At 39.4% G+C, this 18,561-nt stretch overlaps 2 protein-coding genes across 2 annotated transcripts; one reads left to right on the top strand and one right to left on the bottom strand.

The window, feature by feature from the left end:
- Positions 1-15: 15 nt before the first annotated feature.
- On the bottom strand, positions 16-4,207 carry dhrs7 (dehydrogenase/reductase (SDR family) member 7). Its single transcript, XM_076107671.1, has 7 exons — positions 3,987-4,207; positions 2,872-3,024; positions 2,652-2,758; positions 2,103-2,342; positions 1,720-1,842; positions 1,387-1,602; positions 16-410 (listed from the first exon to the last, which is right to left on the bottom strand). Exons 1-7 carry the CDS (start codon positions 4,114-4,116, stop codon positions 369-371), a joined length of 1,011 nt encoding a protein of 336 aa, XP_075963786.1. The 5' UTR covers positions 4,117-4,207; the 3' UTR covers positions 16-368.
- A 1,626-nt stretch (positions 4,208-5,833) lies between these two features.
- ppm1aa (protein phosphatase, Mg2+/Mn2+ dependent, 1Aa) lies at positions 5,834-17,709 on the top strand. Its single transcript, XM_076108624.1, has 6 exons — positions 5,834-6,243; positions 7,208-8,061; positions 8,158-8,275; positions 9,535-9,646; positions 9,745-9,802; positions 12,649-17,709. Exons 2-6 carry the CDS (start codon positions 7,225-7,227, stop codon positions 12,676-12,678), a joined length of 1,155 nt encoding a protein of 384 aa, XP_075964739.1. The 5' UTR covers positions 5,834-6,243; positions 7,208-7,224; the 3' UTR covers positions 12,679-17,709.
- The last annotated feature ends 852 nt before the right edge of the window (positions 17,710-18,561 follow it).

The following is an 18,561-nucleotide window of genomic DNA, read 5'->3' as shown; positions in this document are numbered from 1 at the left end:
TGCCAGGGCAGAAAATTGATCCCAACTCAATTTTATTAGGCATTCAAAAGGTTAGTGCTAGTGCTTTGTTACATCCAGTATACAACTCCCATATAACATTTAATGTAGGCTTTTAAAGAGAAGTTTGCATAACCTGAAGATGCTTGTTACAAAAAAAAAACAGTAAAATATAGGATTTACAACATTTGAAATAAAAATGTACCCATTTGTATTAGACCCCGTCAAGCTCTGCGCTTTCAAAGCAGTCGTGTCTTTCACTGTTTTTCTTCGAGATGAAGGCAAAGACACCCACATTTTGCAGAAAGACCCATATCACTTTCCAGGTTGAACATCAGGAATTCATGCATTTCCTCTTGAGGATGTGACTTTCAGGAGGTCTTGGACTTAGTGAAGTATGCAATGTCTGCATCCTGCAAAAGAAAGGGCTGGCAGTTAGCACTGTTTGACTACTGTACATTTGATCTACATTTTTAGTTGTGTTTGCAAAGGTAGGATTTTTATATTGAAATTGTGCAACATTTCCAAAATTCCTCAACTTAACTTCCCTTTGCAACCCTAGTCTCATGCATGACTGACATTCCCTAACCCCAGTGTTTAGGAATACTGTGTCAATTTTTACTGAAGTATAAGCATGTGACGCTCCAATATCGGGCCAGTTGGACATGACCTTTCTTCATGGCCCTCAGCTGTCACTGTCCAGCAGATTCCAACAGGCACACTGATCAGTCAGTCAGAACCACGGGGAAGTAGTCATTCCCACTGTCATACCCTGGCCACCGTCTTCTTCTTATTAGACTCAAGCAAGGTCAGTTGGGCTGAGCCCCCCGCCCCCCGCCCCCCGCCCCAGCTGTCAAGACACAGCTTTGCATAATGTCTGCCACGTTCTGCTTTATTCAAGTATTTTAAGTCCTTTGACACAATGAAAATCCCCCGGTCCTGGGTCTAATGGAGCAAGGTCAAACATACAGAAACAACAAACTGGTCTCATCCCTTGTGAACGCGTTCTGGTGCATTCGGACTAAAGTGAGCCTTTCTATCGGTCAGCTTTACATAGATCTTTAAATATGGGAAATTAGTTTTTCAGTAGTACAGGGGATGTTTTTAAATTTTGAGCAGATTGGACAAAATACTTGTTTAGTAAAACTTTACAGGTGTTCGTAGGCCTATCTTATTACCTTTGGACAGAGCCTCGTTAGCTCCAGTCTTTACTTAAACTAAAGTAATCTGTGGCTAGCTCCAGTTACATATTTACCAGACAGACGTAGACATTGTGATATTTGATTTAGGTACACCTCACGGACGATACATCTAGCCAATGTGTTGGTTGAATATGTAACATATTGACTTTGTACACATAGATTTCCTAAAATTAGATTATACACCTACCAGACCAGCTTTGAAATTCTGCACCCTTTTTCTGCCCAAAATGTTTGTGGTGAACCAGGCAAATGTGGGAGCATACTGCCAGGTGTAGTAGAACAGGAGGAAGGGCTGCCGTGCAATCCACATTTCCTTGACACCGTTGGCAATTCCCACCAGCATTAAGCGCACACAGCGACTCGTTGGCATCTTGTGCCCCTGGTTACCCGCTGCAGCCATGGGCTTCGGTAAAGGAAGGAAAACAGGTGACTGAAAACTACTGAAATAGCTAGTGTCATGTCACATACAGGTAAAATACAGGATTGTTATGTTCAAAATCAACAGCTCTATAACAAATACCTTGTGCACTTCCTCCGTGAAGGCATTTTGGACAATCTGTGATTGCACAGGCCCAGGACACACCGTGCTGATGAGTATGTTTGGAAAGTCAGTCAGCTCGGTCCTAAGAGAATTAAAGAAACCCTGTAGACAAAAAAGAAACAATCAGCAAATAGGACGTACACAGGACCGAACAGCTATTCACATGTAGAAGTATTTATTTCACAGATAGAAGTAATAAATAAATAAACAACACCTGCTCCTCTGTGATAAAAATCAACATTCCTGAAAAAATAAATTAAGTAATCAACGTGTTGGTAAAAACTGTCTGAGGACACCGGAGTAATGAAATCAGAGAAAACAAACACAGTCTTATGCGACTATTGTAGCTGTGGTCCCTTCACCTGAAGAGCGTGTTTGCTGGCAGAGTATCCTGTTGCCAGTGGTGCCCCGGTGAGGCCGACTATGCTGCTGACAGTCACAATGCTTCCTGTGGCTCGCTGCGTCATGTGAGGCAGCACCTGCTTGGTGATGGAGACCGTACCCAGGAAGTTGAGCTCCATCAAGGCCTGATACACATCAATGCTGGTCTCCAAGCACAGAGAGCGCTGGCTTCGGCCCCCATTGTTAATTAGGACATCAATCTGGGAAGGAAAATTGGACACAACCAGAGAATAGGAAGACAGCATTATTTGAATTTGAATACATTTTAACGTACAATGTTAAGCTGTACACAGTGAAAAGAGAACAGTAAAGTGACAAGTTTATGGATTAAGTAGAGCGTAAATATTGTGATTAAATAAAAAATATATACATATATATATATATATTTTATTACACATTTTAAAGGTCTTCTGCATTCCCACCTGGGAATAACAGTTTGTGACATGTTCTTATTGCAATTAAACTAATGATGAAACCACATTATAAAAAAGGAATTGTAGTGGCCCTACATGTCCAAAGTACTGAATTGCGGCTTTTGCTTTTTCCTCATGCGATGTCCTCTCCAACAAATCAAGTGGAAGAACACGAATATCTTCATCCTGAAGGTCGGAGCACTCTTGAGGAAAGAATTACAGAAATTATTCATCTGGTAACAACTGAGCAAGACTAAATTAATTTGAAATAGGCTTTCTTTTCTCTAAACTATACAGTTGTTTTTTATTGTCTCACCTAAACAGCAACGTTTGACCCTCTTTAGCTCATCCTCACGTCGAGCAGACAGGATGAGACGTGATCCACACTTTGCTAGCTGGTAGGCCAGCTCCTCTCCAATACCACTGGAGGCTCCAGTGACCCAAACCACCAGCCCTTTCAGTTTATTCTCTGGTTAACAAAAAAAATACAACTGTCAACATTGCATGGCTTATGCTGAGACTACTCCGTGTCAACATGACCCTCGCATTTTCCTTTTTTTGTTTTACACCACAACTGGTTCTGGTCTCCCCCAGGGACCTTCACAACAATTTTCAAAAAATTAAAAATATATTTTTTTTACTAGCCGGGCCTCCTCTTAGTGGATTAATCGTCGTTTTGATCTCAGTCCCCCAAGATTTCTTTAGTTTATTGGTCATTTTATTTTGCTTTTTTTCATGCTGATTGACTTATTTTGAAGAAACTTCTCTGGTTAACACAAGATTTAACGTGATGCTTTTGTGTGATTCTTTGTGGAGAAACTATCAACTATTTGTTTAGTCTACAAAATCGTGTGAGTCGACTACGATTTGTTTTTAATCAAGGATAGCCCTGTTTTTCCCTTTAACAAAAAAATATTTTGCTATAATAACTCCCTGGAAGCAAAGGTCATATAATTTAACAAAAAACAGTCATGGGGCTCCATAAAACAAAAATGTATATAAGTTTTTTTTGTGCCTGTGTTTTGTCCTTTACAATGGTGGAAAGTGAAATTTACTTTTTTGCCATTAAATATTGTAATGCCTTTGAATTACTTACTGCTACTTCTAGTCAAATATCTGAATACCTATTCCACCACTGGCCCTTGATAGCAAAACGTGTGTAAATCATCCCCAGATTCACTCCATATAACATGTGGAGTGAATCTGGGGATGATTTACACCTGTTCACATGAGCATCATGGGTGAAACGTTAGCTGGTTATTGTTTAACCGTTTATTTCGTGCGACGAAATCTCATTGACTTCAAGTTTATCGGGGAATAAAACATAGACACTGACTGTCCCCATCGTATCATCAGACGGATGCATTTCCTTGTTTGTGAATAAGAAACGGGACTCAATAAGAAACATGAAGTCAGGTGTCATTAACTCACCTGGCCGGTGTCCGAACAGACCTGCCCAAAGCAGAGTGAAGTCTGCATCCGCGAAAATAAAACACAGGACGTGAATAAGTAAATAAAGTGGTATAAAACACCACAGTGCAGATGCAATGCAGCACTCCATTTGTTGAAAGTGAATGAATTACGTTAGACTTGTGGTTTAACCCTAAACAGTATGGCTACTTAATTTAATCGGTCACAACAAAACTGCAGCAAACGGATATAGACGTCACTTCCCTTTGAATATTTTCAGAATAAAAGATGTGGGCTTGTTAATTTTGGGCTGAAATGAATCGTGTGAAGGAAGCCCCATATTTTTTCCCTCTAACTCTTCATTCTTCCTGCTCTCTTAGAGTTGCAGAAGCCACCTTTATTTTCACTGTGGTGAATGTCAGCTTTTTTGCAATAATAAACTTCAACCAGTGTTACACAGAAACTTGTTGGTTGGTTCTCCAAAAGCGATTGCCGTTACAAAACACAATTCACTTTCAGAACAGAGATAAAAAATAAATAAATATGTTAAAATGTGCAGCAGTGCAATACAGAAGGCGTCATGTAACCAATAAAGGTATGGAAAAAAATGTCCATGTCCTCTTATATTGCAATACTGGTCAACAGAGAATGAACAGGAAAAGCTAAATAGAGTGACCATGACACTCGATTGAGAGAGGAACAGATTGTTCTACAGCAGAATTTCGAAAAGTATTAGGCCAATACCTGGACATTAAACAGTAAATATGTAAAGTACCGGTTGTCTCATATTCAATATCAGTTGACAAGAGTGTTTCCTATTATCAAGTATATATAGACTCCTGTATTGTGCATTTGTTGAAACAGGCCATTATTTTTTTCTCTATTGGTGCAGGCATTTGGCTTATGTAGCATAGGTTTACAGAATCCTTTTTAAATTCAGAACATTCATTCATGACATTGGTTTTTAGAAGCTACCACACTAAGGACATGTCCTCTGTACTTTAACTGGGAATCTGGGCATTTAGTGACCTAGAAAAAGTTTACATTCTAAAATTAAAAACGTATGCACAGTGGTTAATTTAAAGACTGTGTATGTGGATTTCATTTACTTAAATTTGACCACCAGTGGCCCCAAAAACAAAATCCTGAATAACAAGGGCAGTTTATCAATATTGGTTCCTAGACAATACCTTATTAGGCCTATGGGGACCCTTCTTTTTCCAGATTACAAAACATATACAACTGCTCAATACTGTCATACATATATTACATTTATGTGACAAATATACGTTTGAATTCATGCGTCCTTTAAAACCATCCAAATTCAAGCTAAATATCAGAGATTTGGGAGCTTATTTTTCATTGGCTACATGCCTCCTGTGTCCCAGCCTGAGCAGCCACAACTCTACAGGGATGATGTCATTTTTTCGAGTACGCAACCTGCAACATCCGGGTCCTTTCTCTTAAGAACTGTCCCATAGATGCATTGATAACTGCAGACCACAGTCAACGATTGCGCCCCATTTATTCTAAATTGCTCACTGTGCGAGTTAAGTCCATGGTGTATAATAAAACCATCCTTCCATGGTCGGCTGACTTCCTGTTGGTTCCCCGTATACACGAAAGGGATTAAATAATTTAATCATGTAGCTCTTCTAGACTTTATTGGACTCTATAGATACAATTCTAAAAATGTAAGTCATTTTCGGGGGGATTGTGACGTTCATAAAAATGTAGGAAAATGTATTCGCCATTTTACAGCTGGTCCTTTTCCAATGCTTGTGTATGGGAAAAATGGCCCAGTGTGCATCACGTGATGATCCCGGAAGTTGTAATTACCCAGAGCAGCCACTAGGCCAAAATCGCATCACAGCGCAGCGCTGTTCCTGGGGGCTCGCTCCGTGCTCCTCAGAAGCTAACGTTAGCTAGCAAGCTGTCAAGCTGTCTAGTGGAGAGGCTGGGACGGACGTTTCAGCTTCCCCCTGGCTTGACCACACAAATCTCCGGCCCATAAATTTCCAAGAAAATCTGTGAAAATATACTTAAGATCGCCAGCTGAGATAATGTAATGCATCACGGGCGCACGCAAAGAGGGACCTCCGCACTTCCACAATTTATATGAGTCTCGAGTGACGACTGCTCATTGCTAGCTAGCCTAGCTAAACCGTCGCAGACCCCCTAGTTTCGTCGGTGTACCCTCTCTGGTGTGAACTGAGGCTGTTCGGTCCTTGTCACCTTCGCAGTTTCCGTTGCTGTCAACTGGTATTTCGGATATTTGGTAAGTCATTAAGTGTTTACTTTTAAACCAGCAAGTGTAGTTTAGCTACCCTAGCTATTTTAGCATTGAATGCTAGCGATGATACGTTAGCAAGGCCGAGGGCTTTCCTTGCCTTTAGACAATGTTAGCAAACCATGGCAGAGGGAGGCCTGTCAAAGTTAGCTGTCTAGGACAAGGGTCAAGGCCCACAACTAGGCAATGTTGTTTGTTTATCTGTGTTGTATGTTTGGACATGGTACAGAGCTAACGTTAACATTTCCCGCTGATCTAACCTAATAGCAAAGGCTATCTTGCTGAGCAGGTCCATGCTGTAAATAGGCGTATCACAACGTTAGCGTTAATGTTTGATTTGCCAGATCTCCAGTCATTGTTTTGTGGTGGTTATCGAGTAACTGGTCCGTCGGTTAGCTGGAGTTCGCTCTGCAGGCATGTAACGATAGCTTTAACTAATATTAACCCGATTAGCTAGTATGGTTAGGCATTGCGAAGGTCAGATAGATGGTGCCTAGCGTTGTAATGTTGTTCAAAGTACAATTGAATAACTTGCATAGCGTTACACTAACTACATTCAATGTTACGCTTGATCAGGCAGGGGTTGAAGGGCGTTTCAATCTGATCCACATCAGCAGGGCTCCTAATAAGTAGCCAACATGTTTACACGGTTTTACTATTTTTAGATAAGGGCAAGGGACCTAAACCCAGCTCCAATATGCTAATCTTGTGCCACATATGAATGGAATATGTACTATTTGTTTTAATCCCATTGATAAAAACATTGTGTTTTCCGTTTAGCACTAGATATCCAGTATGTATTTTTTTGTTTATTTACTATGAAAATATACCATTGTACTTGATCAGAAACTGAATATTGCCACAAAGTCCTTAAATTATTGGCTGCATTAGTAAACACTACATTTCTGTCATATCTTGTAAATAGATGCTTTTCTTTTCACTTGTGCTACAGGTGTTAAGAGAGACACAATGGGTGCATTTCTGGACAAACCAAAGATGGAAAAATACAATTCCCGTGGTGAGGGCAACGACCTGAAGTATGGGCTGAGTAGCATGCAGGGTTGGCGAGTAGAGATGGAAGATGCACACACAGCAGTTATTGGTCTGCCTCATGGTCTTGACCCCTGGTCATTCTTTGCTGTTTATGATGGGCATGCTGGCTCTCAGGTGGCCAAGTACTGCTGTGAGCACCTGCTGGAGCACATCACCAGCAACTCAGACTTCCAGAGTGCTTTGCAGGAGAACCCCTCCGTAGATAGCGTGAAGAATGGGATCCGCACGGGATTTCTGCAGATTGATGAACACATGCGAACCATCTCCGAGAAAAAGCATGGTGTGGACCGCAGTGGTTCCACTGCAGTGGGAGTGATGATTGCTCCAAGCCATACCTACTTTATCAACTGTGGCGACTCGCGGGGAATCCTCAGCCGGGGCGGAGCTGTGCACTTCTTCACGCAGGATCACAAACCCAGCAACCCTTTGGAGAAGGAAAGGATCCAGAATGCCGGTGGCTCAGTCATGATCCAGCGAGTTAATGGGTCTCTAGCTGTGTCTCGGGCCTTGGGAGACTTCGACTACAAGTGTGTGCATGGAAAAGGTCCGACAGAGCAGCTTGTGTCCCCGGAGCCCGAAGTGTATGCAATAGAGAGATGCGAGGGCGAAGATGAGTTCATTATACTAGCCTGTGATGGCATCTGGGATGTCATGGCCAATGAGGAACTGTGTGACTTTGTCAGGTCAAGGCTAGAGGTGACAGATGATCTTGAAAGAGTCAGCAATGAAATTGTTGACACTTGCTTGTACAAGGTATGGCATGTCCACAAAACCTACCTATTTTGTTCCACACTTGTCTGTTATGGTTTATTTATATGACCTCTGTGTTTGTTCTTTATTTTTTCACAGGGAAGCCGAGACAATATGAGTGTTGTGTTAATCTGCTTTCCTGGGGCACCAAAGGTATCTCCAGAAGCAGTGAAACGGGAGGTGGAGCTGGATAAATATCTGGAGGGCAGAGTAGAAGGTAGGAGAGAAAAATCATATTTTGGGTTTAGTGGACCACAATAGAACCTGTGATATTGACATCACATCCATTTTACTTTTGGTGTTTTTCCTTATTCAGGGTAAATTCAAAGTTTTCTTTGTTTGTCTTTCTTACATCATGTTTTAAAATGTTAGCCTTATTAACATTTAGGATGATGGGAAGATGTTATATGTGTTATATGTGTTATCTGTCACAGCTGTGTCTAGAGCCATGGAAACACCTAAAAGCCTGTCTGGTCTCAAAGCAGTTGTTTTCTTTTGATTCCCTTAAGCCCAAAAAGCAAACACTAGACTGAGTATAATAAATGTAATCTGCTTGATTATACATAACTGCTTGGGGTTCTTAAATGTCCAATGCACTTTTAATATCTCAGGTTTATCCTTAATACACAGACACGTGTACAGTGTTCTTTAGATTATAGACGTGCTGGAAGTTTAAAACACTAACTTAAAGACTTCACATTCAGTCTCTACAGTTAGAGGGCCACTGGCATAGCTTTTAGTTCTCGGCCGGTTCTTTTATTAAGGAATACATTACCTGACATTCACTGGAAGTGTCGGCTGAGAAGAAGCTAGGAACCCCCGACACTGTTGACGACTTTGGCTCATTTTGTTAAATGAAATGTATCATTGATTTGTCATCAAGTAAGCCTGAGAGTCTACAGTTTACAATACACTACAATCAATTACATTTAACTTTTTGAGCACAGATCTTAAGTCGGCCATTTACAATATCAAGCAGAGTCAATTACATGTTAATGCCAAGTGTTTTTGAAAGAATGAGATGTATTTTCAAATGAGAGGACATTTCATCTGGGGATTCATTTTAACACATGTTGTTCAATGTAGACTTGACAACCAGGAAAAGAGGTGGTCTATAAAACATTTCTGGTTAATTATTGTCTTCTCTGGGGACAGTAGTTGGCCATGGGTCTAAAAACTGTTTCCACTCCCTTTAAGTTTTACATTACGGAGCATTTCTATCACAAGGTGAGGGAGCCTCTACAGACCCTAGATTCAGATGAGGGAAGAACTGCCCAAAAAAAACCTGTCAGTGGGGAAAAACCTCAGGAAGAGCAACAGAGGAGGTGTCGCTCTTCCAGGATTGACATACATGTACTCTATGTACTACAGATGTTGTGTATCCAGAGAATAATAATAATTGCACATATCCATCTTTTTTTTTTTAGAAACACTTTTGTATTTTCTTGATCCAAATATCATTTTGTTTTCCAACAGAGATTATTAAAAAGCAGGGGGATGAAGGTGTCCCGGATTTGGTCCATGTTATGCGAACGTTAGCATCTGAGAGCATCCCTAACCTCCCTCCTGGAGGAGAGCTGGCAAGCAAGTGAGTGAGCTTTGTGCAAGTTTTTGTTTCGGACAGTGTCTGTTTAATATTGGATATTCTTTATTATAATTTATATTTTTACTTTTTCTTCCCCTTAGACGAAGTGTTATTGAAGCAGTGTACAACAAACTCAACCCCTACCGAAGTGATGACACAGTAAGTATGCCAACCACTTGTCTTTTTAACTCCCCGTGCGTGTGCGTGGATTGGTACATGCATGCTTTTTGACGTGTGACCAGCAGATTTAAAACAATATTATGCATGTCATTAGTATTCAACAAGATGAACTAGGAAATAGGCTAATTTACTCAAAATGCAGTCAGAAAAAATGACGTTTCTGACTGGCTCAGTGATGACGTAGTGACTCTACGATGTCTCTTTGCCTTCCGTCTAGTTTAAGTGAATCTGAAAAACAGAAAGTTGATAAAAGCACCATTATATAGTTCTAATACTACACTTTTCTGTATGGCTGACACCAGCAGAAAAGTGTCTGATTCTTTCCATTCAAGTTACACAATTGTATTGCGGGTCCAATGCCAAAAAGGTTAAGTTTCATACAACAGAAGCTGATTTCTATAATTATGCTCTTTAAATCAAAGAGGCGAGAGCTAATAAGTGAAATTGTCTGGTATTTGTGTGGCTGGAATACAAACCTGCACTCTCTCACATACTGGTTTAAAAAGGAAACAGTGCTCATCATTCCTTTGTATACAAATGGACCACAAAGCCGTTGCCCTCGTCCACTCAGATATAATGAGCTTTCATCAGAAAAGCTCCCTGGGTCAGCTGCATTTGAGTTGTGCACGTCATCTTGTCCTTGACAGTGAAAATTGGCACTTTGTTTCAGCGTTTTACGTTTGTATAAAGATGGATTCTTGAAATTACTTTCACACATTGAGTTATTTTTTGAAAATAAGGGTTCCTTCAGAAAGCCGTCGGGGCCCCCTTGGCTTCCTCTGTATTATGTGATGCCGCCTGAATACATAATGGGCTCAACTGACACAAAGCGTTCCATGGAGAAAGTAAGGTTAATGGAAATATTTGCAAACATTCAAAGTGACTCATAGAAATCATATACAGTATTTGTAACTATATTCAACCTCTTGAGTGAGTCATTTGAACCACCTTTGGCAGCATTTGCACTTTCAGTTTCTCTAGGATTCATTGTCAGTATAGAAGCTCGATGGCACGTCAAACATTATGTCCACAGACATTATGTCATGCGGCCCGTTGTTAAAACAATAATGTGAATCCTCAAGTGACGTCTCATCATCCCACCTGTTGCTCTGATTGAGTCGTGCCTTGTGGCTCGGGTTGGATGTATCCATCCAGCACATTCTTGCTCTTAATTCTTCAGATGAAGACCTTCACATGAACAGGTGATGTTATGCAGAGTATGTGAGACGTGAACCCTTATAAACACAGAGGTACATTTGTGACAAGGAATCCCAATAGCCCATTATATACTCGTGTAGCGCCACACAATCCAGAAAAGGTCATGGAGTCAGTGTAATTCATCACATGAGTCAGTAAAATTGAAGTGGTTTGTTAACTGGGTCTTTGTCAGTAAGTCAGTATTGTGTAGAAGCACGCCATCTTACTAAAGTCCTTTTATAAGAAAGGAATGCGAGATGTAGTCATGAACACGATGACTGCGTACAGTGGTAGTTGTCAATAGGTCAGCCCAATACTTTTGTCTTTCTGGATTCTATCGCAGGTATTTTTGCATTATTTCTAGTGAGGGTAATGGCAACATAATCCCATTTACACTACCGACACTTCCAGTAATATGTCCTTCAATTCCGATGAGCTGTTGTCCCTTTTTTTTTTATATAAAGTTGTGGTACACAACAAAGTGACAATAACAGATCAGAAACTACTACAATTATTATATATATATATATATATATTTATATACACATTCTAAATAGGGGAAGAAATCGAGACGTCCCTTACTGCTCTAACGTCACCTCTGTGGCTTTTTAACAAAACTTTCTAAACATCTCCATCAAGCAATTACACATTTGTCTGTATTATAGGAATACGTGTGTCAGAAGGACTCATTAATAATATTGACAATTTGTTTCCATAAAAATCAATGCAGTTTAAGAGACTAAAAGATTTTAACAACAAGTATTTGGTAAAATAGTAACAATAACACACAAACAATACAGCTTATCCATAAATATATTTAAAGATACAATATGTATTTTAGACAAGAAATAAATCAACCCGAGTAGGATATACATAGATTATAATTATAGTTTTTTTGTAAACTGAATACAATTTATTTTACATCGCATTGCTTCATTTTTAAAGGTTTATAGTAAGTACAAAAAAAATGAGAATACTTTGAGTTCAGCATTCAGATGGGTTTGTTTGGCAGAATTGCACAAGTTATTTTTGAACTGTTCCTTGAATTTCTTTATAACCTATTTGTTTGCTTTGCTTGTAGACCTTAACTTAAAGTGTAGTGGCATTCTGAATCGGTAGGTTAGTTGGTTTCAGACAGATACGTCTTTGTAGCCAGGCATGCGTAAACATAACGGATGTCCATATCGGGTTTATTGCCCCCGATCCAAGTCCTTTGATATTGGTAGCGGGGATCTGCTGACACCAAGGCCGATCCGACACCTGCCTCTTCTGATCGGCCTTTACAGAGACCACTGATGGGACCACCCTCAAATAACATAGTCTGCTAAATCTGGCACACTTTATTTTTCTCAAGCTACTTGCTCCAAATACTGGTTCCAAAAAGATTACGTTGATATGATGTGAATTAAAGTTTTAGTGGTAAAACTCCAGAAATTGACGTGATGCGATCGGATACAGCTTTTTTTCTTTGGGGGGGGGGGGGGGGGGGGGGTAGACATCCAAGAATCCAGTCCTGGATGATTTTCAGTTTGTGTCCTACATGCTTAAACCTGTCCAGCTGTTGCTAGAGATATCATGGGTGTAGAGCCAGTCTGAAGGGTTTTTCCTTCCTCTCCTCTCTTGTCAAGGACTCTGCGTCCACAGACGACATGTGGTAACACAACCTCCTACCACTAACACAGCATAGAGTTTACAAACCACCATCCTCTCAAGACCCACAGCAGCTCAGCTCAGCAGTCTGTCTCTCCGTTACGCTGAGCTTTTGGTTTCTAAGAAGGGAATTTCATGGGAGGAGGAGGAAGAAGAAGAAGAAGAGGAGTTGCATGCACACAAACCTGGAATAGTGCAGCACCAGTCCACTCTGGAGTTCAGGATCCCCACCCTCTTGTCTCCCCCTTTTTATGTTCACCCACTTTAATACTCTCCTCTAAAGTAATCCATAACAATTGAGTCCCCAAGGTTTTCTTTCTTTTTGTTAAATAATCAGCTTACGTAGTCAGATTTATTTTTAGATTTTTTTTGCTGTAATTAATTTGATTCACATTTCCTTGTGTGTGTTTGTATATTTCTGTTTTTGTGAAGTGCAATTGTCCTGTACAAACAGCCTGTATTTAATGCAGCTTGATTTTAAGTTAAAAAATGAAAGAAATGAAAAAGAGAATCTTTTATGCACTATCTGCCTTTTCCTGCTCTTCTGGAATTGTAACAAAAGTCTATTCAGTGAATATTACTGCTTGTCCTCCAGGCATAATGTCTCTGCGCTTTTACTTTACCTTTTTATTATTTTATTTTTTAGTTAGTCTATGCTCCTTTTAAAAAAAAGAAACGGGTAAATTGTATAGTTGACAGCACAGTAAGCTCTCTATATCAAACCATTTAAATCCTAATTATTTTTTCCCCTGTGCTTTTTTTTATTGTATTTTATTTTTGTAAGTGGTTTTCTCTACATGCTCAAATAATAATTGCAAAGTGTTTCTCAGTTATTTTGGAAGTTTGAAGTGACTAATCTTTTTATTTTTGTTCATTTCTTCGAGTCATTTGATGAAAAAAAACAAAAAACACCCTGTCAACACGTGTTCCTGTGCAAATAGATACGTGCAAGCGTGAGCGGGTGCTCGTGTCTATGTATGTGCGCGCGTGTGTCCGTGTAAAGGCAGATCTGTGTGTGCAACTCTAATTTAAATTAGCTCTGGTGGTTCAGACGACAGACCAGCCTGGAGTTTAAGGGAACTGCTCTCCCAATGCTTCCCCATTGTCTGAGCTGTTTTCAGCCAGTGTTCCATATCAAACCCGACATAAGCTTTCACTACTTCTTATTCCAAAAGGCTTTGGATAACAGAGTTTACACGCTGTTATGCTGTTTGAACAACTTCAAGCTATATGTCAGAACTATACAGTAACCTGAGATGACACAAGTAGTTCAGTTAACCCATGGTGTACAATGCATCCAATCTAGTCGCGTCTAGACTAGTTTACACATCGATTGTGTGATATTTAAGTATCGGTTTCTAAACATGTATTGTTACCAGTGCCCGCTGTGGGTGCCATATGATTTATAATCACTTGTTTCAGCTTTATGACAGCCTATGCCAAGTTTCTTTTTCATGAGAATCTTTTTTTTTTTTTTTTTTTTTTGTTTGTTTTTGTGGTACAGATAGATTTTTAGCTTCTAACCTTTTTAACATCTGGTAATGTGACTGATGTGAACAGTTTAATCACTGACTATTTTACAGAAGATCACCCGTTACCAGCCTGAGCATAGGACACAACTTACAAGATATTGACGCTAACACTCACATGGCTATTTTTATTCTTCACGTGGTCTTCAGCTGGACATTCAAACCAAGAACAAATCTGCTAGCTGCAATGAGTTCTCATGGTTGCATAGCACCTTTTTACCCCCCCCCCCCCCCAAGCCACAGCACAATAGTTTGCTGCTAAAGTGAATGACCTGTGGGTTGGTTCTTTTTTTTTTTTGGTTCTTTCAGTGAATTTCCCCCCTTTTTAAAGATGAATAGTCCCGAACTAAATCTGTATTTAAAACACACACAGTAGATATATTTCTTGAAGAGAAATGGTTTTATTTCAGATTTATTTTCTGCCATTTTTTTTTGTCTAAAATTGCATTGTTGGAAATTAATGTATGTATATATTTTTGACTTAAACTTTCAAGGAATAAATCATGTCGCTTGAGTTAGTTTTTTGCCGTGGACACAATGTGATGGTGGTTTGTCTTGGGATGGTTAGTTGAATATTTGTGTGTTTAGGCAAACAAAACTTTCCCCTTAACCACGTCAGTGTCCCTCTAATCAACACTTAGGGTTTGAACTCTTTCATTAACAAAATACACAATAATAATAATTTACAACATTTGTAACTCTTCATTTGTAGAAATGACAATCCTAACTATTTCACCGCATTTAGGTTTCTGGTGGTGGCAAATTATGAAACCATTACAAAACACAGACTTTAATCTTCAATTTGCTGCTTTCTAATATGCTTTTGTGGCAAAAAAAAAGACCAAAGACACTCAAAAAAGTGGGATGTCTATATCACAAGAAGTACGAATATAAAAAGATGGTAAACATGTTAGAGTGATGTTAACAAAGGTACTCTGTGGAGCGTTCAAACACTGGTCGTGCTGTAGAGTAATGTTTAATGTTTGGGTCCTCCCTCTACTAGCGTGACGACGAGGGTAAACATGACCGCAGGAGGCAGACATGTTTATATCAACAGTAGGTGTCATGGTAAACAGCCATGAAAGACAATAAGACCGCAAGCAAGCCAGCGTAGAAAAGAGCCTTTGGACGTCTTCTGTGATGTTCGGAGAAGCGTTGAACGTGTTTGTTCGGCCTTAGAGACGCATTGCATTTTGGGAAGAAATGTTGAATGTAAACCTAACTGTGTGTTTACAGGAGAAACTCCACAGGGTACCTTTAAACAGTCGCCTGAGAAACGGCATGAATAACAAGTCATAATTCAGCAGATTTCTTTGTGTGCGTGTTGGCATAAAAATGGGGTTTTACTTGAATATTCCCCCACATAAAAAAACTGAAAATTAAAATGCAACAAAAAAAACAGTCAAAACTTTGTTTAATTCACTTCTTTTGGTTTAAAATGACAGTTTTATATTCTATCGCCATTACATACTGTGCTCACATCATGTAAAATGAAAACTCTTCAAGGCAGTGTGTTCAGTATGTTTAAGGAAACAATGTAATATGAATGAAAATGCCTTTTTTTGTTTTACTTAGATGAGCAGTTTTATTTTGCTTGTATATGTTTAGTGAGTGCACTAAATGTCTCTCTTAAACAGTTTTCAGCACCAAGCTGCTAATTGCAAACCTGGGAGGTGTTGACTCTTAAAGCAACATTTCATGCCATTTTCCTTTGCGCTTTAATAAGGAACAAACTATTTATTTGCCTTCTGAGGCCATCGATGTCCCCACTTCCGTTGACTGTCCTGCGTTGCCCGAGAGATTTACAACTCAGGATGTGGCTCCTACACGAAGCTGCTTGATGCCACATTTCTATAACGAGCCACAGAATGAAAAATCTCAAGATTAGCTTTTTAATATTCAAAATTGCTGCAGCTGCAATGTTGGCAGATATTGACAGTGGCTGTGATTTGTCACATCTGGCCGTTTGTTTAAGTTGTGTATCATTTCTATGTAGTCCTGCATTCCCTTCAAAAAAATGAACAAAAAAAAAGATCCCGAGCGTCTATTCTTTATTCTGTTTTGATTTGTTATTAACTAAAATACCTCATAACTTTTATAGGAATAGTTTTTGTCTTGTGTAGATTTAAATTGTTCAGAAAGCACTTCACGTTTTGAGACTCCTCCCCCTGAACGTAGGATTTTAACCCTGATCGATATGAGCGGGATGAACCGCCTGCTCACGTACAGTATTTGACTGAATTGTGCTGACGCTAACAAAACAAGTAATGATTTTAGCGGCTACTGCAAATGACCACATATTCTAGTAACTAGTAACACTATTGGCCTTGTCGTATACGCTAACCCTCAAATGCTCACCTGCGTGATGTCACCAGTTTGTCTACTTGTGTGACGCTCACTTAGCTCAAATCTAGAATTGTATCGAGAGTTCAGGGTTTTAGAAATGCGGGGTGTGTGAGAAGTGACTAAATGACAAAAGTCATATGCACTGATCATCTGTATAATCAGCTTTTTATCAGAAAATTGTTATTGTAGAAAGAGAAGATTATAAAGCTATTTACAGAGTTACCTTTGGTTGCCTGGATTGCATCCTGTATATTCTTGTACGGAGGACGTGGCAGACGTTGGAGAGATTTTAAATGCTCGCGCCCTCTTGTACATATCGATGTACCTCGGCTGTGGCGTTTACTGTGTGACCCTGAGCAGTTGTGGTTTATGTGTCCGCTCGCAGGGCGACCTGAGCCTCACTTTGCTGACCTTTTTCAGCTCATAAATAAGCTCACCGATTTGCCTTACCCAGTCTCATGTTGCCCCCCTAAAGTACTTGGTCAACTAAACACTATGAGGAGGAGTAATGCTGCTGACGTTACACTCCAATAGATTCAAAACTACCCCCATGTTAGGGTACTTCAGCTATCAACAAAGTGACTTTGTCCTGGTTGTCACATGGTACGACTTTACAACCATCGCTGGTTTGTGTGCCCCCTCTCCAGTGTTACCTTATTGAATCTCGGTCTTTAAAGCTTATTTAATTTGTCACTGCAGATGATGTCATACTTTTTAAACTAACGCAAGTGTTTTAACATGGTGGCCTCGTAAGCATTCAAAACGTGCATACATACATTCACGTCTGCTATATTTATGATTACGTTCAAGCATAGCTTTAGAGTGCTGTAGATGAGTATTGTCAATGTCCATTCAAAGGCCTCTGTGAGTGATTTTACAAAGTTCAATAACTGTATATTTTGTATTATGTTCTAGCTCTAAAGGAATGGCAGAAAAAAAGAAAATGTTTAAAAATGCTTTGTTCCCTGAACTAAATTGTACTATTTGTGTTGTCGATTGAACAAATTGCATTCCTTGCTTGTGAATTGATGCATTTCTCTCCCTGCTCCTTACATTTTCTCCCCTTCTTTCCCTTCTTTCTTTCATTTTTTTTAGCCTTTGAAGTTTGAATAAAATTTCTAGTTTGCAGAATGTATTACTAAATAAATGGGTTGTCATCTTGTACCTCTCATTTCATCACTTTTTATCTGTTTGTGCCTGTTGCATTAGAGAAACATCTAACGTGACATAAATACAGTTTTTACTGGGAAAGCTACATTATTTTACCAAAAAGTAAAAGCCAGGGCAGAATGGAGGATATAAAATCCAAACATGCTTCTTTGTATCAGATGTATGATATTATCTGGTGGAAAACAAACTTGAATATGCACATTACAGTAAGGTAGTGTGTAGATCTTCTGCATAGTGATGCTAACTACGCAGATTGCCATGCAGCACAGGCGTCCTCGTCACACAACTGCAGACACAGTTTAAATGTTAAAACGTAGAAGGGAGTGTTCTGTAAATTACTGGCAGGCAGTCCTCATGTTGACTCTCATGTATTACATTTAAGTAAATTTATCAATACTTAGCGCTGTTCTGAAGGTATCCTGAGAATCCTTGAAGACTAACATCTGGAGGAAAACGCATTTTGTCCACTTCACGATGAAAAATTTGCAATCTGTTTCTCTAGTTGCCTCTTTTTCCTTAACCAAAAATGGTTGCCGGAAATTACACATTTCCTTGCTCAATTTAACCAAAATGTATTACTGCTTATATTATACTTTGATGTTTCTTTCCAATATTCTACATTTTTATACAATACAACGCTTAAATATCTGAGCAAGGACAGATGTTTCGCGCAAATGGATTCAGCAAATACACTTGAGAATCTTTATCGTGCAGTGGACAGAATATTTTCTCATCCAGGTGTTAGAAGAGTCTTCAGAACAGCTGTAAGTGTACTTAAATGAACTGTGTTTACAAACATCACCATGTAATTACTTTTTTAACAAAAATTAAATGACACACGAGAGG

The sequence above is a fragment of the Anarhichas minor genome, unplaced genomic scaffold, assembly GCF_050575085.1.
Source record: "Anarhichas minor isolate MPS153535 unplaced genomic scaffold, ASM5057508v1 ptg000040l, whole genome shotgun sequence".
Lineage (NCBI taxonomy): Eukaryota > Metazoa > Chordata > Actinopteri > Perciformes > Anarhichadidae > Anarhichas > Anarhichas minor.
This window is presented reverse-complemented; position numbering and strand designations above follow the sequence as displayed.